The following is a 23,011-nucleotide window of genomic DNA, read 5'->3' as shown; positions in this document are numbered from 1 at the left end:
TGGGGGGCCAGAGGGGAAATACGGGTGACAACAATTCATAGACCCCCCCCCCCCCCTCTCAACTCCCCTTTTATTTAGAACCCTTGTCCTTCACACCTCGATTGGCAGGCGACTGGGGTTTGGATGGGCTGTGTCTGTGTCTGGCCGACAGAGGGCCGACAGAATTTTACTTAAAGTGTTTGACAAACTGCAGCCTCTCAGGCTTGACATTATGAGTCAGTTGAGCTGCATGGGTCAGGTCAGAGGACAGGTCACCAGGGGTTAGGAGAACCTAAGAAGCACATCGAGCTGTGAGAGACAGAGGGTGGTCAATGTGCTGGGCTATTGACAACCTGAACCTGGTTCTGGTTGACCCTGGCCGTGGGGAAGGCTCTTGTTAAAGGCCAGCTGCTCTCTGCCGTGTGCTTGCTTTGGAACTTGCTGATAGAATATAATATCACAGTGGTCTGACCAGCTGCTGTTACGTGTGCATTCTTCAAGTGCTTTGTGTGTCAAGTTGAATGCTTTGAGAGAGTGTTGAACAGTCTGTGTCTATATGAATGTGTGGCTCCAGCATGCATTTGTGTATATGTATGGAATGGTTATAACCATTCCAATTTTAGAAAATTATAGCACTGTAGGTCTGCATGAATCAAATCATTTGAACTCAAACTACAGTGATCTACAGTGATATCAGGTGAACAAGGTCAGCGCCATACAAGCAAGCCCTCTTAGCACGTAATGTTGTTCTTAATCTCTGGTACACACACCTAAATAGTGCTTGACTAATAAGCAATATAGCTAAAACTGTGTTCACTGAAAAGCCAGAATTTTTGTAGTTATTTGGCATGGTGGTTTCCAGGGTTGGGTTCAGTTACATTTAAATTCAGTACGTAAACAAAATTCTAATTCTAATTCAAAACGTTCCTAATTGAAAAGCATTGATGAGAATTAGAAATGGAATATCATTGTACTTCCTGAATTGACTGGAATTTAAATGGAATTGACCCCAACCCTGGTGATTTCATCAAACCCCTAGTCATTCCTTAATATTTATATTGAGTGTGTAACTGAGCTACTGATCCTGGGATTTAGAGGACAGCAGAACGGCTTCCAGGAACGGGGAGCAGGCCAGAGAGACTGTGGCCATGCAGGCCAGGAGAAGTGGGTCAGACCCCATCAAGGACATCACTTTAGTCTGGTGCACACACACACGCACACACACACATCTGAACACTGCAACAAGGTTTGTGTTTGTGTGTGTGTGTGTGTCTGTCAAAACACAGTCTGTTTTGTTTGTGCATATTTGAGCATGTGTGTTGGAGAGGGAGAGCGAGAAAGAGGCAGAGGGACAAATAGAGACAGAGAGAGCATGTGTTGTGCGTGTGAATGTTCTCTATATCTCTAAATGTTATGTATCTGTATAATAAGCAAGTGACTGTATTTATGCCCTAAGGCATTCCTGTGTAAATCAGATAGACATTAATTGCCTCCGTCTCAGAGAAGTGACAATGTCTTTGATCGTTGTGACTAGAGGTTGACCGATTAATCAACATGGCTTATTTCAAGTTTTCATAACAATCGGTAATCAGCCTTTTTGGACATCGATTATGGCTGATTACATTGCAATCCACGAGGAGACTGCGTGGCAGGCTGACCACCTGCTACACGAGTGCAGCATCAAAAGGACCTTGTGGCTGCAAGGAGCCAAGGTAAATTGCTAGCTAGCATTAAACGTATCTTATAAAAAACAATCAATCTTCACATAATCACTAGTTAACTACACATGGTTGATGATTTTACTAGATATTAGATGATATTAGGTTAACTAGCTTGTCCTGCGTTGCATATAATCAATGCGGTGCCTGTTAATTTTATCATCGAATCACAGCCTACTTCAACTTGATGATTTAACAAAAGCGCATTCGCGAAAAAAGCACAATCGTTGCAATAATGTACCTAACCATAAACATCAATGCCTTTCTTAAAATCAGTACACAATTATATTTTTTAAACCTGTTATGTAGTTAAAATAAATTCATGTTAGCAGGCAATATTAACTAGGAAAATTGTGTCACTTCTCTTGCGTTTAGTGCAAGCAGAGTCAAGGTATATGCAGCAGTTTGGGCCACCTGGCTCGTTGCGAACTGTTGAATGGCCATTTATTCCTAACAAAGACCGTAATTCATTTGCCAGAATTTTACATAATTATGACATAACATTGAAGGTTGCGCAATGTAACAAACAGTAATATTTAGACTTTGGGTTGCCACCCGTTCGATGAAATAGGTAACGGTTCCCTATTTCCCTGAAAGAAAAAACGTTTTGTTTTCGAAATGAGAGTTTACGGATTTGACCATATTAATGACCAAAGGCTCGTATTTCTGTGTTTATTATATTAAAATTAAGTATACGATTTAATATTTGATAGAGCAGTCTGACTGAGCGGTGGTAGGCAGAAGCAGGCTTCATTCAAACAGCAGCTCTTAGCAATGCTGGGATGCACAGCTCTGTTTATGACTTCAAGCCTATCAACTCCTGAGATTACGCTGGCAATACTAAAGTGCCTATAAGAACATCCAATAGTCAAAGGTATATGAAATACAAATGGTATAGTGAGAAATTGTCCTATAATTCCTATAATAACTACAACCTAAAACTTCTTACCTGGGAATATTGAAGACTCATGTTAAAAGGAACCACCAGCTTTCATATGTTCTCATGTTCTGAGCAAGGAACTTAAAAAGTTAGCTTTTTTTTACATGGCACATCTTGCACTTTTACTTTCTTCTCCAACACAGTTTTTTTGCATTATTTTAACCAAATTGAACATTAAGTTAAAATAAGTGTTCATTGTTCATTTAGTATTGTTGTAATTGTAATTTATTACAAAAATATATATATAAATCGGCCGATTAGCGCCTCCCGGGTGGCGCAGTGGTCTAGAGCACTGCATCGCAGTGCTAGCTGCGCCACCAGAGTCTCTGGGTTCGCGCCCAGGCTCTGTCGCAGCCGGCCGTGACCGGGAGGTCCGTGGGGCGACCCACAATTGGCTTAGCGTCGTCCGGGTTAGGGAGGGTTTGGCCGGTAGGGATATCCTTGTCTCATCGCGCTCCAGCGACTCCTGTGGCGGGCCGGGCGCAGAGCGTGCTAACCGAGGGGGGCGGGTGCACGGTGTTTCCGCCGACACATTGGTGCGGCTGGCTTCCGGGTTGGAGGCGCGCTGTGTTAAGAAGCAGTGCGGCTTGGTTGGGTTGTGCTTCGGAGGACGCATGGCTTTCGACCTTCGTCTCTCCCGAGCCCGTACGGGAGTTGTAGCGATGAGACAAGATAGTAATTACTAGCGATTGGATACCACGAAAATTGGGGAGAAAATTTAAATAAAAATAATTTCAAAAATCGTCCGATTAATCGCTATCGGCTTTTTTTGGTCCTCCAATAAGCGGTTTCGGCGTTGAAAAATCATAATTGGTCGACCTCTAGTTGTGACCCCGCTGCAGTTATTTACAAGAGAGTGTCTAAAAATAGTCAGCAGCTTTATCCAGAACACACCAATAAAATTCATCTGGGAATTCACCCTGGCCCCCCTCCAGAGAAGAACAGCACAGTGAGATAAATGATCTCAGGCCACAGCTTTAAGTCATATAGCCATAAAACTCCAGGGATAAAACAGTAACACACTGCATCTGACTTACGGCTCCACTAACAAAATCCACAGACCAGGATCATCTCCAAAAGAGACCTCATCTCTCTCTCTCTTTCTCTTGTCCTCCATAAAAGCCCTGTACAGGGGCCATATACTAGGGAACATGTGTGCTGGTTGGGTAACCCGTGCTCAGTGTTTGTTCAGGCTGTGCTGACAATAGGGAGATTAGTGTGCTGTATGACAGTGAGTGGCCAGGACTGACAGTTGATCATTCACTGTGGGACCGTGGCAATAAACCCCTGTCCAGCGTTACCAGCGTGACCCAGGGCTCTGCTGTAATCTCCATGCCCGCAGGAGAGCCACTGCTTGTCCGTCGTCGCCGCAGAGATAGAACGACGGCATTATTTACGCCCGAGGGCACGGGTCAGCAGACAGCCTGGACGGGTGGCAGAGATGAGTGGGCACAGGTGAGGGTACTTAATCCAGGGCCGACGTGGGCATCAATAACACCAACGGCCGGTCCCATCTGCTACACACACCCAGAGCTATTCCAACAGCACTCCCTCTTTCTCACTTAGCTTAAGTCTCCGTTCCACCTTTCACCTGTTTGTTGATCTTACCCTCCATTTCCATCCTTAATGCTCCCACCTTTTCTGTCCTTGTCATTACCATTATTTATCATCTCTCCCTAACCCGCTTCTTGCTCGCTTTCTTCAGAGTTGATGTGTTTTGATTATTCTGCACATTGTAAGATTCAATGCTACCTTCACTGCATTATCCCAGTCTAAAAGCCTATCTGAACCTGAGCCGTCATTAAGTAACTGGTTGTGTATAGGGGTGATAACGATGATAAGGTTTGAGTACATACCACCAGAGAGGAGCAGAGGACCACCCACACAGATCACAAACCGTCTGTGTACCCCATGGCTTCTCCTTTACCAAACACCAATAAAGACTAACTCATCCAAAACAACCCTCTTATCACACAGCTTAGATTGCAAGACCTCCATAATAGGACTCTTCCATCAGTGTGTATACAACCCTACGATCCTATTGAGGACAGAGGAATGTGAATGAGGATCAATGTCAATGCCTGTTAACGGTGGGACTGGAAGCCAATCCAGACAAATCCATCGTCCATCATTATCACGCACCCTTGAACTTCCATGGGCCTGAGAGACTATGTGGGACAGGTGGTGGGGCCTAGACCCAGGACAGAGGTACAGTGCAGCAGCCCTGCTTGATGCTAACCTAGAGCGAGGTATAGCATCTGCCAGCTTCCCTTCACAAATCTCATTAACAGAGTTATTTCCACGTGTGTCTAATAACCTGAATAAGCCTGGCTGATATACCATGTCTAATAACCTGAATAAGCCCGGCTGATATACCACGTCTAATAACCTGACTAAGCCCGGCTGATATACCATGTCTAATAACCTGAATAAGCCCGGCTGATATACCATGTCTAATAACCTGAATAAGCCCGGCTGATATACCATGTCTAATAACCTGAATAAGCCCGGCTGATATACCATGTCTAATAACCTGAATAAGCCCGGCTGATATACCACGTCTAATAACCTGAATAAGCCCGGCTGATATACCACGTCTAATAACCTGAATAAGCCCGGCTGATATACCACGTCTAATAACCTGAATAAGCCCGGCTGATATACCATGTCTAATAACCTGAATAAGCCCGGCTGATATACCATGTCTAATAACCTGAATAAGCCCGGCTGATATACCATGTCTAATAACCTGAATAAGCCCGGCTGATATACCATGTCTAATAACCTGAATAAGCCCGGCTGATATACCATGTCTAATAACCTGAATAAGCCCGGCTGATATACCATGTCTAATAACCTGAATAAGCCCGGCTGATATACCATGTCTAATAACCTGAATAAGCCCGGCTGATATACCATGTCTAATAACCTGAATAAGCCTGGCTGATATACCATGTCTAATAACCTGAATAAGCCCGGCTGATATACCATGTCTAATAACCTGAATAAGCCCGGCTGATATACCATGCTGGTGGCTTGGGCTGAAAAAGTGTCCCCTGTTTGCCTACACAACAAGGAGCACGTCTTGTGCTCTTATTCACAAACACATTCTAAACCTCAACACATGGTCTCAGTACCTGGAAACAAGGACAAGTGCACATATGTAGCGCAACTGTCTCGGTGTAAACCCTTACAAAAAGGACATCAAAAGAATCCAATGGTCGTATCCATGACTTTCACAACGAGCCACCAAAGTTTACCACTGAAAATGGGAAATGTTTTCAATTAAATTGTAACACATCACATACACAGCCATGCAAGCCTCTCGACCAGTTACCTATTATGCCTAGCACGGGTCAAGCACACACCTCATCTTCTGCAGAATGAATACATGTCTTCTTGCCCCAGCATCTCGCTCAGTCTGTCTGTGTGTAAGAGCCACCTATCGGTGTCTGTATCCGTCTGGATGTGTGTAACTGCAGGGTTAACTGATAGAGACAGTCTCTATGCAACATCTTTAATCCCCCCCCCCCCCCCCCGCGCCTCCCAGCCCCAATCCCAGGCAGCGTCCTCCCAGCCCAGCCCTGATCCCCTAACCAGATTACTGCTCCGCTCTACATGGGGGGTGGAACAGAAAACCATTAAGGAGTGAGGAAACTAGACTACACTTTTCCCTTACCCTACATTCGCTTCCCTTCATTCACTCATGACAGAGCTTTTTCCTTTTAAGAAGTGCCGTTTAAGAAGTGTAACTTTGATCTAAATTGTAACATTCTGTCATTAACAGTGCATGTTCAAATGTATAGCAAATAACACGTTTTCTTATAAAAAATGTTAAAAAAACTATAGTAAGTGCCTATTACAGTAGGTGCCGCAAAGTAACAGGGTTATTTCTTAAGTCAGACATAAATCCCCTTGTGACAGGGGGAAATTAAGCTTGTTGTGTGCAACAGGGAGTGGCAATTGAGAAAAAAATGTATGGGTAACATGGTTGACATGTTATGATCATACCCACTCAGTTTCCCACCACAAAACACCAGGAAAGGCCAAATAGAGTAGAACCAGCTCACATGCTTTTACTATATGATTTGACTATTGGATTTAATGTTAGGTTCAAAGTTTCTTTTTAAAATATATATTTTGTAAGGAATAGATTCAGCACATTAAAACAAGAGTTTAGTTCACATGACAGAATTACCTTAAAATGAGGGACAGACGTAGATGAATCAATAATCACATGAAACAAATACAGTGATCCCTCGCCACTTCGCGGTTCACTTATCGCGGATTCGCTATTTCGCGGATTTTCATAATGCATTTTTTTTTTTTTTTTGGTGCATTGTGCTCTGCATTCTGATTCGCTAAAAACTCACTCCCGCTTCTTGTATCAAAACATGCTACGAATTGTGCTATCATTTTGTCGTCTCGTGCAGTTATGTGTACGTACATAAAACAGCTTGGCAAATTTACATTAAGTTGGCCAAATTATCTTGTAATTTCGAACATCTCCTAAACCCATAATGTCGACGAAACGCTCTGAAGAGCAGTGAAACGGCCTACACGTGAGTCACTGTATTTGTATACATGTAATAGTTGCTAATTGTAAAAAAAAAAAAAAAGTTTTCTATTTCGCGTATTTCACTTATCGCGGGTCATTTTCGGAACGTAACCCCCGCGATAAACGAGGGATACCTGTAATCATCTTCAGAAATGACTGTCAGAGCATCTAGGGCTTTACAATGATGGTGAAACTTGGAGAAATGTTGGAATTAAGTGGGTTCAAATCTTCCTAGAAATGACACAGGGTTGACGGAGGGACTTGTGAATTTGCTGAATTTTGCAGATGTATTGAATTCTCTATGTGGTCTATATAAAAGGTCACTTAATTTATATAACAGGCTTTTAAAATATCATATTGGTGCACAATTTCTACTGAAAAATATCATAGGTACGCAAAAGGCACCTATTTTGTGAAACAATCCCTGTGTCATCGTCTAGTTGAGTGGCTAGGACTTTAGGGAGGTGGCATAGACTGTAGGGAGATGGCATGGGACTGTAGGAAGGTGGCATGGGACTGTAGGGAGGTGGCATGGGACTGTAGGGAGGTGGCATGGGACTGTAGGGAGGTGGCATGGGACTGTAGGGAGGTGGCATGGGACTGTAGGGAGGTGGCATGGGACTGTAGGGAGGTGGCATGGGACTGTAGGGAGGTGGCATGGGACTGTAGGGAGGTGGCATGGGACTGTAGGGAGATAGCATGGGACTGTAGGGAGATAGCATGGGACTGTAGGGAGATAGCATGGGACTGTAGGGAGATAGCATGGGACTGTAGGGAGGTGGCATGGACTGTGGGGAGGTGGCATGGACTGTGGGGAGGTGCCATGGGACTGTAGGGAGGTGCCATGGGACTGTAGGGAGGTGCCATGGGACTGTAGGGAGATGGCATGGGACTGTAGGGAGGTGGCATGGGACTGTAGGGAGGTGGCATGGGACTGTAGGGAGGTGGCATGGACTGTAGGGAGGTAGCATGGGACTGTAGGGAGGTAGCATTGGACTGTAGGGAGATAGCATGGGACCGTAGGGAGATAGCATGGGACCGTAGGGAGATAGCATGGGACCGTAGGGAGATAGCATGGGACTGTAGGGAGGTGGCATGGACTGTAGGGAGGTAGCATGGGACTGTAGGGAGGTAGCATGGGACTGTAGGGAGGTAGCATGGGACTGTAGGGAGGTAGCATGGACTATAGGGAGGTAGCATGGACTATAGGGAGGTAGCATGGACTATAGGGAGATGGCATGGGACTGTAGGGAGGTGGCATGGGACTGTAGGGAGGTGGCATGGAGTGTAGGGAGGTGGCATGGAGTGTAGGGAGGTGGCATGGAGTGTAGGGAGGTGGCATGGAGTGTAGGGAGGTGGCATAGACTGTAGGGAGGTGGCATAGACTGTAGAGAGGTGGCATAGACTGTAGGGAGGTGGCATAGACTGTAGGGAGGTGGCATGGACTGTAGAGGGGTGGCATAGACTGTAGAGAGGTGGCATAGACTGTAGGGAGGTGGCATAGACTGTAGGGAGGTGGCATAGACTGTAGGGAGGTGGCATAGACTGTAGGGAGGTGGCATAGACTGTAGGGAGGTGGCATAGACTGTAGGGAGGTGGCATGGACTGTAGGGAGGTGGCATGGACTGTAGGGAGGTGGCATGGACTGTAGGGAGGTGGCATGGACTGTAGGGAGGTGGCATGGACTGTAGGGAGGTGCAGAGATAAATCTCAGGAGGGATGGGGCATAGACAGAATGAAGTGCCCAGTGCACCTCCCTCCCTCTCTGTCTGTTTCTCATACCCTACAAGGACACTCTTTGTTTGATAAACATTAAGTCCTCCCTGCTCGCTCCCTCCCTCCCTCCCTCCCTCCCTCCCTCTCTTATAAGGCGCATGAGGCACTTGCTTTCAGGGGCAAAGCAAGTGCTTTGCGACAACGATGATACATTTTTGGGGGAATTAAGAATAGAATAGAAATAAGTATGACATTTTAAGGCAAGAGGTAAACCATGAATGTTCAACTTAGAGTCCAACATTTATTGATAGCTTTTAAAGGCATCACATGCATAACTCAGGTTTGACACGTTACAGTCATTTAAAGTCCTACTCCAGTCTCCTTTTCACCTCATTTAACATCTGATTTACTTAACAAAAGGCACACCTCAATAGGTGGTCCAGGTATGACATGTCATGGCACAAGTGGGGGGCTTTCCTCTTTTGTTCTCTTTTGCTCCTCTATTGTTTGTCAAGCAAGAGGGGAGGCCGATGACATCACATCAGACCATCTACTTAAATGCCCTATTCCTTGAATTTTGCAGTTGTGTCAAAAAAAATGATTTGCTGAAAATATATATATTTTTACCCTTCAGTGTGTACACATTACTGTATTTATACTTGGAATACTGTTTTTCAATTGGAAAAGTCAAAAAATTGCTGTAGTGTGTCTTTAACCCGGCGTTTCTGCCAGGACAGGAGGAGTGGAGTGTTACAGTACCTTGAAAGAGGATCCAGAAGTGAGGCTGGAGGAGGAGGTCTTGAAGGGGGTCGCTCTCAGATCCATGGTCAACTCTGCCAGGGAGAAAGAGAGAGCCATACAGTGAGAGACTTACATGGAGCTGACGTGTCAAAATCTCTATAAAACAATGTCACAGCACACCACCAGTGTTTAACCATAAATAGTTACATGTTAAATGGACTCAAGTCTCCAAAGCATACAGTATTCGTTTTGTATATTGTACATGATGATGTGCCTATGGCTCTGAGTGTCCATGAGGGGACCATCACTCACTTAAGCCGTCATGGTGCCTTCCTGTATTATACTTATGCAACAAACCAAAAAATATTCTACTGAGCCATTTACTTTATATAATATTCATACCTTGTATTATTTCTTATTGTTGTTGCATTGTTGAGAAGGAACCTGCGAGTAAGCATTTCTTTGGACGGGGTAAACCATGTGTATCCTGAGCATATGACTAATAAAAAAACTTTAAATGGTGTCATAAAGGATGGTAGTGAGTCACACTATGGGCCCTGCCACCGCTAATACAAACACCCATGTTCCATCTTTCTCTGCACACATACAATGTCATGTGACCTGTGCACCAACACCAACACACACACACAGTAAACTGGGGACCAACATAATACGTTTTTTTCTGGATCAAAAAGGGGCTTAGGTGGTTGGGCGTGGCAAGGGGAGTGGCAGGGGGGCGTGGTAATGGGCACGGTCAGCCCGGTGGAGAACATTTTAGAGTCCTCCACCTTGGCAGTGTAGGGAAATGCTTTAATATTTAAGCCAATAACCTGTAATTCTCAAAATTTCTCCATGAAGATGAAGAGGAATTGTTTCATGTTTCAGTTTTAAAGCATTTTCTGCAATCCTACACATTTTCTCATAGAGCAGAGAGAAAATTTAGCCGTTTTAAAGCTAATTTCCTGCAATTCTATGCATTTTGACATGGCAAATGCTGTGTTCCTTTGTTCAAACATAATCAAATCAATACTGCTAAATTCATTGTTTTGGCAATTTTCAATTCTCCCCGACTGTCTAGCTTTTATTTAGGTGATTGATAGTATTCAAATATTAGATTATTAAACAATATATAGATAAGTTAATTAAGCGTTTTTCCATTCTGAAAATGAATTAAAAAAAATATACAGTGCATTCGGAAAATATTCAGAACGTAACAACATTGCAGCCTTATTCTAAAATTGATTCAATTGTTTTTTGTCCCTCAACATTCTACACACAATACCCCATAACGACAAAGAAATTAGACATTTTTGCAAAGTTATAAAAAAGGAACAAATGAAATAACACATTACATAGGTGTTCAGACCCTTTACTCGGTACTTTGTTAAAAGCACCTTTGGCAGCGATCACAGCCTCGCGTCTTCTTGGGAATGATGCTACAAGCTTGGCACACCTGTATTTGGGGAGTTTCTCCCATTCTTTTCTGCAGATCCTCTCAAGCTCTGTCAGGTTGGATAGGGAGCGTCGAGGCACAGCTATTTTCAGGTCTCTCCAGATATGTTAGATAGGGTTCAAGTTCGGGCTCTGGCTGGCCCACTCAGAGACTTGTCTTGAAGCATGTCCTGCGTTGTCTTGGCTGTGTGCTTAGGGTTGTTTTCATGTTAGAAGGTGAACCTTTGTTGTTGTCCTGTTGGAAGGTGAACCTGTGTGCTTAGGGTCATTGTCCTGTTGGAAGGTGAACCTTCGTCCCAGTCTGAGGTCCTAAGCGCTCTGGAGCAGGTTTTCATCAATGGTCTCTCTGTACTTTGCACCGTTCATCTTTCTCTCATTCCTGACTAGTCTTCCAGTCCCTGCCACTGAAAAACATCCCCACAGCATGATGCTGCCACCACCATGCTTCACCGTAGGGATGGTGCCAGGTTTCCTCCAGACGTGACGCTTGGCATTCAGGCCAAAGACTTCAATCTTGGTTTCATCAGACCAGAGAATCTTGTTTCTCATGGTTTGAGAGTCTTTCAGTGCCTTTTGGCAAACTCCATGTGGGCTGTTAGGTGCCTTTCAGGGTTAGCAAAAGGGGGATACCTAGTCAGTTGTACAACTGAATGCATTCAAATTAAATGGGTCTTCCGTATTTAACCCAACCCCTCTGAATCAGAGAGGGGCGGGGGGCTGCCATAATCGACATCCACGTCTTCGGCGCGCAGGGAACAGTGGGTTAACTGCCTTGCTCAGGGGCAGAACAACAGATTTGTACCTTGTCAGCTCGGGGATTCAATCCAGCAACTTTTCGTTTACTGGCCCAATGCTCTAACCACTAGGCTACCTGCTTTTAGTGAGGAGTAGCTTCTGTCTTGATTTTTGCTCTGACATACACTGTCAACTGTGGGACCTTATATAGACAGGTGAGTGCCTTTGCAAATCATGTCCAATCAATTTAATTTACCACAGGTAGACTGCAATCAAGTTGTAGAAACATCAAGGATGATCAATGGAAACAGGATGCACCTGAGCTCAATTTTGAGTCTCTTAGCAAAGGGTCTGAATACTTATGTAAATAAGGTATTTCCGTAATTTTTTTATTTTAATACATTTGCAAAAATGTCTAAAAACCATTTTTTTCTCTTTGTCATTATGGGGTTTTGTCTGTAGATTGATGAGGAAAACAATGAATTTAATCAATTTTAGAATAAGGCTGTAACGTAAAAGTCAAGGCGTCTGAATACTTCCCGAATGCACTGTATATATTTTTACACTGTTTGGACTTAGGCTTCCTGAAACTCTTAGGCTTTCTCTTAGGATTTCAATAGCAGACAAATCCCTACATAAGACAGCAGCTATGTCAGTTTAACCACATCTGTAAAACAGAAGTGCCTGTTTGATCCGTACCAGTGTTCTGTACTGTACACTCAGGACTGTTGTTAGGAGCTGCTGGGTGACCACAAGACATTCTCCAAACCGGTCTTCAGTCAGTGGCAGGGAGCTTCCAAAAAAGGAACCCAAAGGCATTAGAGCAAAATTGGGCTTAAAGCCGGCCTCTTGAAGAAGCCCAGTGCAGCTGTCAGAGGGTCTGGGAGGAGGGAGATGAGACGAGGGGGCTAATCAGAGTCTGACTGGGTGCTGTAATAGTCCTGCTCCAGGCAGGGTCTTAAGTAAACTGTTTGGGTTGGAGGTCCTGGTGATTGGAAAGTGCTGGAGCACAAGACTGGTTGTTTGGACAGATGTCCACAGCAGCTGTGAACAGGCCGCTTCTGAGACACACCAAAACACTAACATCCACATACACAGAAAGATGAACAGAAACATAACCAGACAAGTAGGTGTCCAGAGGGATGAAGAAAGGTAGATCTACTCAGGGTTTTCTGAAGCTAACCAGCTCCAGTTAGCTTCACATTCCAGCTCAGACATCATACTGTACGTATTAGAAAGGTGGATATTGCTTGTCTGTAATTGTGCGTGCATGTCGCAGATGGCTAGTTGAACGTCGAAAATCTTAACTGAGATAATGCTGAAACATCATATTTTAATTTGTGCCGAAAACAAAATGATGGAAATGTTATCTTGCAAATTCATGTTGTGAAATAGGCTTTTAGAAGTGCAGTCTTTATTTTATTGCTTATTATTATCGTTAATACAGTCTTTATTTTATTGCTTATTATTATCGTTAAGTCTTTATTTTTTAAAACTTATTATTATCGTTAATACAGTCTTTATTTTATTACTTATTATTATCGTTAATAGTCTTTATTTTATTACTTATTATTCTCATCATTAATACAGTCTTTATTTTATTATTTATTATTATTGATTGTTAATACAGTCTTTATTTATTACTTATTATTATCGTTAAGTCTGTTTTTTTATTACTTATTATTATCGTTAATACAGTCTTTATTTTATAACTTATTATTATCGTTAATACAGTCTTTATTTTATTACTTATTATTATCATCGTTAATACAGCCTTTATTTTATTACTTATTATCATCGTTAATACAGCCTATTTTTTATTACTTATTATTATCATCGTTAATACAGTCTTTTTTATTACTTATTATTATCATCGTTAATACAGTCGTACTTTTTTATTACTTATTATTATCGTTAATAATAAATAATAAAATAAAGACTGTATTAACGATAATAATAAGTAATAAAAAAACAAAGACTGTTAACGATAATAATAAGTAATAAAATAAAGACTGTATTAACGATCAATAATAATAAATAATAAAATAAAGACTGTATTATCGATCGTTAATACAGTCTTTATTTTATTACTTATTATTATCGTTAACAGTCTTTGTTTTTTATTACTTATTATTATCGTTAATACAGTCTTTATTTTATTACTTATTATTATCGTTAATACAGTCTCTGTGTTTTTATTACTTATTGTTAATACAGTCTTTATTTTATTACTTATTATTATCGTTAATACAGTCTTTGTGTTTTTATTACTTATAATTATCGTTAATACAGTCTTTATTTTATTACTTATTATTGTTAATACAGTCTATTTTATTACTTATTATTATCGTTAACACAATCTTTGTTTTTTTATGACTTATTATCGTTAATACAGTCTTTATTTTATTACTTATTATTATCGTTAATACAGTCTTTGGTGTGCTTATCAATGCACAAACACCTTTTCCCCCACTCATATCAATATATATTTTTATTAAGTCATAAGAAAGTGTTACATTGTGTGAAGTTTACTAAATGTGCAAAGTGATATATTTTAACATATAAAAAACAAAACATTTTATTAATAAAATATTTTATCAGTTGTCTTCCTTATTAAGAGATCTTTGCAAGAGGGAAGGAATCCGATTTCATTGGTCCTCAACTCTCGGCTCAGTCATTTCATTCAGGGTAAGTGGAGTTAGCCACGAGTTAGCCTGCCCCGGAGCAGGTTAGTTCTGAAGGATTTCTTGCCATAGAAATTTACCTGGCTAAAAGGTGAGCCACTTTCATATGACTGGTTATCCAAAGTTGAACTGAGAGTTGACTAACGTTACCTTGCCAACATACCCCTCAGGAGTAGGATAAAGTACCGTTTAGCGATAACACCTGTTTTCAACGTTTGTGTTGACAACGTATGCCCGAGTACTGGAGTACAGTGTGAGTGTTTGTATGGCTTTTACAGAGTGGTATACAGACCATAGTCTGTTGTGGATGTTGCCAACACTGCAGGAATGCAACAGAAAGACTACAGTGTATTGTGCTGTTAGACCATACAGTTTACTCAATAATTGCCCATTGTTGTGTGTCCTTGATCCCTTACCACCCTCCATCCCCCCTCCACCTCCACACAGCGTGCCTGCTCATCATAGAGACAATGCTGCTCGTCCACAGCAGAACCCTGCTCCCACACACATATATACACACACTCCCTGGCCCTAACCCTGGCCCTGGTCTGTCCCCAGCCTGGGGTTCAGCCCTGCTGACTTACCCATACAAATGCATTCTATTTCTATGGACTGAACCCTGTCCCTGATCTCAAGGCTGATATTAGCATGCAGAGGTGGAGCTGGGACAGAACAGGAAACATCCAGTATCTACACAATCTGTCTCCACAAACAGACACAGTTCCTATGATCTGCTGCAGTACACTGGGCTGAAGGGATGAAAAATGGCTCCACTGTTAATGTTTGCTGATCTATTCTAAGATTTAAAAGGGAGAAAAATATTTAAAGGCAAGTCTATGACTGATGTAGGCTCAAGGCACTCAGTCCGCCTGGTACCACTGGTAACGCATCATTTCAAATATCAACTTCTGTTTTTGGATTTAACACAAATCTATCAAAAGCTATGGTCTGTACATACAAAGAATCTGGAACCAGAAGTCTATCTAGCATCCATTAGGCAGTGCTCCTACCTGCTCTCTGTCCCATGGAGTTGGTGGTGATGCGTGGGGCCATGGGGGTCATGGAGGCCAGGTTGCCTCTAGAGGAAGAGGAGGAGGAGCAGGAGGAGGAGGAGGTGGTGATGGTGTGTCCATCTTTGATCTCGATAGTTAGGAAGGTCTTCATGTCGGGGTCTGCCTCTCCCTGGTTCCCTAGGGTCTTGTCTTCCTTTGAGATGCCCGAGGAGTGCTGCAGCTTTTTAGCCGGCTGCTTCGCCCCGCCTACTGTGCTCATGGATTGAGCAGCGGTTTGCAGATCTTTGGTGGCCACGCCCCCTGGCTGAATTGTGCCCTGGCATTGGACAAGGTTCTCTGAGGAGGAGGAGGATGAAGAGTACGATGTAGAACCTACATGGGGTCTCCCGTGCCTGTCTGTAAGGGATCTGATGGATTCTGCTGTGGTCATTGCTGTTTGGTTGACTGGCGCTGCTGCTCGTCCCACACTCAGCTCGGTGGCTCTGCCTAGGACTCGGGCACTGGGGGCTGTCCCATTCCTTAGAGACTGAGAGCCCCTCTTCAGGAACGGGACACTGGGGCTTGGGCTGGGCTCTGTGAACTTACGCATACGGTCCCGCACAGAGTTAGCCCGGCCAAATGGGGCCAAGACAACCGGCTCCTTTTCAGGCACTGCAAAACACAGACAACACATTAGTGTAAATTACTTACACACAGTAGCAAAGAACAGAGGACCACAGACACAGTCAAGTAATACAAAGTCAGTAGTTAATTACCCAGCTCCCCGGTACAGCTGACACACAAAGACTGGAAACATTTCAAAGTCTTCAGCAGGGCAACATGACTAAAATCTCCAAAACTCAAAACAGCACACTCACTGCCTTTGTCTCCTCATCCTAAAGCTCTCTGCAAATCCCTTTATTTTATTTCCCTTCTCTCACACTCCCTCTCTCTCTCTTCCTTTTTCCAGCCCCCCTCCTTTTCTTCACTCGCCCTCCCTCATTCTCCCTCTTTTTTTAGTGCATCAGCTTTGGCCATAAGCTGACAGATGTCTAGGTTGCCTGAGTGTTTCTGGATTCCTGCTACTTTATGTACAGTAAAATGATGGTCTGCTTTCATCACATATAGGGAAAAGCTCCACACTCATTTAGGGAAGTTCCCTCCCGCTTAATAATCTCGATTTAGTGTGCTTGAGAATCACAAGCTTTTAGGAGCAGTGGGGCCACAGAGAGGAGATTATAAAGAAGCACTAGGGAGCGAAAGACAACGTCTCCCTTATGGAGGCAAAACATTTGCGGACACAGACCAGTGTTTACACGGGATAGAGAGTTAAAAGACAAACGTGCACACACACACACACAGACGATCCTGTGCACTCGTATCTTCCATATTCTATCTCTATCCAGTCCTCTAGTGGTGCACCCTCACCCTCCCCTGTATGAAAGGCCCTATACGGCCATGCTGGCCCTGGAAAGCTCCTTCGAATGGAAGCCATTCAACTGATAGGACTTAGGGAGCAGGGCGTCTTGATATTAGAGGAACTATAACAGCTATAACTCAGCAGCACTAAGGGCTTCCAGCTCACAGGTCCTCTGGTGTGATGTTATCAACACTGCCGGTGGAGTTTAACAGTAAAGCACAAGTAATGAGGCACACATCCTGGCTGGCTCCCACTTTAAATGTTAGGTTATTACATCTATAGTGCCCTCAAAGTATTTAATAACCCTTGACTCAATCCACATTTTGTTTTGTTACAAACTGAATTCAAAATGGATTAAATAGATTTAGTTTCTCACCCATCTACAAACAATACCCCATAATGACAAAATCAGGGCCGAGTATGAAAATATCTTCAAATTTGTTTCCTAACTCCCACATGATCAGACTGAGCATTACAATGGCCAAAAGAGGCTAAGGGAAATAAATGATAAATATATATATATTGGAGTTGTTTTCATGAAATAAACACACAGAATGATTTATTAGACAGAGTGATCATTTAAAAATACAATTAAAAAGACTGCATGGGGGCTTTACGGGCCGCAAAATTAGCAGCGATGACTGGGGTGTAAACTCTGTGGATTTGGAAACTAGAAGTGCTCCTGAGTAGAATGGACACCCCTTTACTGCGGCACAATGTACAGAACATTTTGTACACACACACAGAAAACATTGTTGACCATTTAGGCTCGAGAAAATAAACAACTACATCACATATCTCAGAAATATTTTAAAGACGCACTATGCAGAAATCGCTCTGCCATTTCCTGGTGGCTAAAATTCTAATAGTTCGCTTAATTTCAGTTTCTGTGGTAAAACAAGCAAGTACAGTGTAGAGAATCATTGTCCCATCTAAACCACTGAAATATATTTTCTATAACCAAAAATATTGTATTTTGATTGAAGCTGGTGTCCAAAACCAGAATTGAAAGGCAAAAACAAAATGTAAGTTCGGGAAATATAGAAATAGCGCACATAAAACAGATCTACCGCTTCTTAGATGAGAATGACATATACTGCTCAAAAAAATAAAAGGGAACACTAAAATAACACATCCTAGATCTGAATGAATGAAACATTCTTATTAAATACTTTTTTCTTTACATAGTTGAATGTGCTGACAACAAAATCACACAAAAATGATCAATGGAAATCAAATTTATCAACCCATGGAGGTCTGGATTTGGAGTCACACTCAAAATTAAAGTGGAAAACCACACTACAGGCTGATCCAACTTTGATGTAATGTCCTTAAAACAAGTCAAAATGAGGCTCGGTAGTGTGTGTGGCCTCCACGTGCCTGTATGACCTCCCTACAACGCCTGGGCATGCTCCTGATGAGGTGGCGGATGGTCTCCTGAGGGATCTCCTCCCAGACCTGGACTAAAGCATCAGCCAACTCCTGGGCAGTCTGTGGTACAACGTGGCGTTGGTGGATGGAGCGAGACATGATGTCCCAGATGTGCTCAATTGGATTCAGGTCTGGGGAACGGGCGGGCCAGTCCATAGCAACATTGCCTTCCTCTTGCAGGAACTGCTGACACACTCCAGGCACATGAGGTCTAGCATTGTCTTGCATTAGGAGGAACCCAGGGCCAACCGCACCAGCATTTGGTCTCACAAGGGGTCTGAGGATCTCATCTCGGTACCTAATGGCAGTCAGGCTACCTCTGGCGAGCACATGGAGGGCTGTGCGGCCCCACAAAGAATTGCCACCCCACACCATGACTGACCCATCGCCAAACCGGTCATGCTGGAGGATGTTGCAGGCAGCAGAATGTTCTCCACGGCGTCTCCAGACTCTGTCACATGTGCTCAGTGTGAACCTGCTTTCATATGTGAAGAGCACAGGGCGCCAGTGGCGAATTTGTCAATCTTGGTGTTCTCTGGCAAATGCCAAACGTCCTGCACGGTGTTGGGCTGTAAGCACAACCCCCACCTGTGGACGTCGGGCCCTCATACCACCCTCATGGAGTCTGTTTCTGACCGTTTGAGCAGACACATGCACATTTGTGGCCTGCTGGAGGTCATTTTGCAGGGCTCTGGCAGTACTCCTCCTTGCACAAAGGCGGAGGTAGCGGTCCTGCTGCTGGGTTGTTGCCCTCCTACGGCCTCCTCCACGTCTCCTGATGTACTGGCCTGTCTCCTGGTAGCGCCTCCATGCTCTGGACACTACGCTGACAGAGACAGCAAACCTTCTTGCCACAGCTCGCATTGATGTGCCATCCTGGATGAGCTGCACTACCTGAGCCACTTGTGTGGGTTGTAGACTCCGTCTCATGCTACCACTAGAGTGAAAGCACCGCCAGCATTCAAGTGACCGAAACATCAGCCAGGAAGCATAAGAACTGAGAAGTGGTCTGTGGTCACCACCTGCAGAACCACTCCTTTATTGGGGGTGTCTTGCTAATTGCCTATAATTTCCACCTGTTGTCTATTCCATTTGCACAACAGCATGTGAAATTTATTGTCAATCAGTGTTGCTTCCTAAGTGGACAGTTTGATTTCACAGAAGTGTGATTGACTTGGAGTTACATTGTGTTGTTTAAGTGTTCCCTTTATTTTTTTGAGCAGTGTATATATATAACACACATTTCTATGTGAATTTGGTCAGGTACTGATAAAAAAATAAACACCACATGCAACAATTTCAAAGATTTTAGTGAGTTACAGTTCATATAAGGAAATCAGTCAATTTAAATAAATCATTAGGCCCTAATCTATGGATTTCCCATGACTGGGCAGAGGTGCAGCCATGGGTGGGACTTTAAATAATTATTTGTACAATAACTAGTATAGAATATATCGATAATTGTGCACATTGTCCACCAATTTCACCCTAACGATTAATTTACAAAGTATACAGGACAAAAAAATACATGATCTTGTAGTGCCTTCAGAAAGTATTCATACCCCTTGACTTATTCCAAATGTTGTTGTGTTACAGCCTGAATTCAAAATTCATGAGAAAAAATAAATCACACATCTACACACAATACCCCAAGACAAAGTGAAAACATGTTTTTAGAAATTGTTGCAAATATATTTAAAATGAAATACATAAATATCTAATTTACATAAGTACTCACACCCCTGAGTCAATACTTTGTAGAATAATATTTGGCGTCGATTACAGCTTTGAGTCGTCTTGAGTATGTTTGTATCAGCTTTGCATGTCTGGATTTGGGGATTTTCTCCCATTCTTCCTTGCAGAATTCCTCAAGCTCTGTTAAATTAGATGGGGAGCGGCAGTGAACAGCAATCTTCAAGTCTCTCCACAGATTTTCAATGGGATTCAAGTCTGGGCTTTGGCTAGGCCACTCAAGATCTTTCACATTATTGTTCTGAAGCCATTCCAGCGTTGCTATGGCTGTATGCTTGGGGTCATTGTCCTGTTGGAACATAAATCTTTGCCACAGTCTATGGTTGTTTGCACGCTAAAGCAGGTTCTCATCAATTCATTGTTCCCTCTCTTCTTACCAGTCTCCCAGTCCCTACCGCTGAAAAGCATCCCCATAGCATGATGCTGCCACCACCATGCTTCACGGTAGGGATGGTGTTAGACGTGTGATAAGCTGTGCCTGGTTTTCTCCAGACATAGCGCTTTGCATTCAGGCCCAAGAATAACATTTCTCATCAGACCACATAATCTTTTGCCTTATGCTCTCAAAGTTTTTCACGTGCCTTTTTGCAAACTTGTGCTTTTTTCTCAAGAGTGGCTTCCATCTGGCCACTCTCCCATAAAGCCCAGATTGGTGAAGGTCTCTAAAGCAGGGTTTCCCAAACTCTGTCGATGGGGTTGAGGTCAGAGCTCGGTGCAGGCCAGTCAAGCTTTTCCATACCAATCTCAACAAAGCATTTCTGTATGGACCTCGATTTGTGCTCAGGGGCATTGTCATGTTGAAACAGGAAAGGGCCTTCCCCAAACTGTTGCCACGAAGTTGGAAGCACAGAATCGTCTAGAATGTCATTGTATGCTGTAGCCTTAAGATTCCCTTCACTGGAACTAAGGGGCCAAGCCCGATCCATCAAAAACAACCCCAGACCATTATTCCTCCTCCACCAAACTTTACAGTTGGCACTATGCATTTGGGCAGGTAGCATTCTCCTGGCAACCTCCAAACCCAGATTTGTCCATCGGACTGCCAGATGGTGAAGCGTGATTCATCACTCCAGAGAATGCATTTCCAATGTTCCAGAGTCCAATGGTTGGGCAAGCTTTACACCACTCTAGCCGACGATTGGCATTGCACATGGTGATCTTAGGATTGCGTGCTCGGCCATGGAAACCCATTTCATGAAGCTCCAGATGAGCAGTTTTGAACTCGGTAGTGAGTGCTGCAACCGAGGACAAAAAAATGAAGGCGCTACGGGCTTTAGCACTTAGCAGTCCAATTATGCGAGCTTGTGTGGCCTACCACTTCGCGGCTGAGCCGTTGTTGCTCCTAGACGTTTCCACTGCACAATAACAGAATTTACAGTTGACAAGGGCAGCTCTAGAAGGGCAGAAATTTGACGAACTGACTTGTTGGAAAGGTGGCATCCTATGAAGGTATATATCCTCCAAACACCAGCTTTGAGGGCATTATCACTTTTATTACAACGGGTTACCAACATATTAAAATAATGATTTACATATGGACGCGACCCAGCCGTTAATTTTAAATGTTCTATTGGCATAACGTTACTGGCTGGCAACGTTCTTATCCCTCGCTAGCTAGCCAACTACAGCTAATTTACAGTCACGTCAAACAGTGCAGCCAGAATAACAACAAAGTAGCTACATTTGCATAATCTGTTTTCTAGTGACATTTATTTGGATAGATCCATAACAATGAGATAATGAGGCATGATTTCACCTGACATAGAAAATGGGCTGTCTCGTCCGGACACGGTTGTTAAGAGGAGCTACCAAACAAACCAGCTAACAAAATCACTTAAAACTAAAGCTACAAAGACTGCAAACGAGCTCCACTTTGTTTCATTTGACCTGTTTTCTATTGATATTTCTTTGTATATATGCATAAAAATGTGGCCGATTCCTGATTTCGACTGGCTGAGAAAAGCTGCCTGCCTGTCTGTCTCATCCCGACTCTCGACATGTTTATTACTACTGTGCGAAAGCTGGAGATCTAATTAGAATATTGAAAGAATGTTGCAAATGTCGGAGGGACAGACGGCAAGGTTTATACAAATCTCCACTGTTGAAAACTAAATGTTAACCTAAAAAAATGTGAGATAATGTCTAGATGGTTTTTATGGTGGAGATCAAGTTTATAAATTGCCTGTCTGGGCTGATAAAACAGTTTATTGCGCAGTCAGATGGAACAGAGTAAATAAGCATTTTAAACGTCATAGATTTATCCAGTTGTAACTTGTGGAATAGACACCGGCTGGAATGCGGTTTAAACCATTCCGCATTTAGGATTAGACCCACCCGTTGTATAATAAACAAATATTTGCATAACCAAATAAATATAGAAACTGACTACAACAGAGGTCATTGGGTTCTTGGTCACCTCCCTGAAAAAGGTAATTCTTTCCTGGTTTCTCAGATTGGTCGGACAGCCAGCTCTAGGCATAGTCTAGTAGCTCCGTATTTTTTCAATTTCCAAATGCTGGAGACCACTGTGCTCTTGGAAACTGTCAACACTCTAGAAATTGATTTATACCCTTCCCCAGATATATGCCTCATCACAATAATATCTTGGAGCTCTACGGACAGTTATTTGGACTTCATGGTATAGTTTCTGCTCTGACATGCACTGTCAACAGTGGGACGTTATATAGACAGGTGTGTTTCTTTCTAAATCATGTCCAAACAAGTGAATTGGACAAAAGTTGACTCAAGTTGTAGTGACATCTCAAGGGTGATCAAAGGAAATTGGAGGCAGCTCAATTTGGACTGTCATAGCAAAGGCGTGTGAATAGGTACAGTATGTAAATAAGATATTTCTGTATTTCATTTTCAATAAGAAAATATTTCTAAAAACATA

General features: G+C 43.0%; 1 protein-coding gene across 6 annotated transcripts in view; it reads right to left on the bottom strand.

Moving 5' to 3' along the window:
• LOC129853617 (smoothelin-like) overlaps positions 1-23,011 on the bottom strand; it is an 89,236-nt gene that overhangs the window by 19,505 nt on the left and 46,720 nt on the right. For all 6 annotated transcript variants that reach the window (XM_055919831.1, XM_055919829.1, XM_055919830.1 and 3 more), the window contains 2 exons: positions 15,534-16,187; positions 9,671-9,744 (listed from right to left, as the gene is read on the bottom strand). In XM_055919831.1, the coding sequence (XP_055775806.1) occupies positions 9,671-9,744; positions 15,534-16,187 (728 nt within the window). The remainder of the gene's footprint in view (positions 1-9,670; positions 9,745-15,533; positions 16,188-23,011) is intronic.

This window comes from Salvelinus fontinalis, chromosome 4 (genome assembly GCF_029448725.1).
Source record: "Salvelinus fontinalis isolate EN_2023a chromosome 4, ASM2944872v1, whole genome shotgun sequence".
Lineage (NCBI taxonomy): Eukaryota > Metazoa > Chordata > Actinopteri > Salmoniformes > Salmonidae > Salvelinus > Salvelinus fontinalis.
This window is presented reverse-complemented; position numbering and strand designations above follow the sequence as displayed.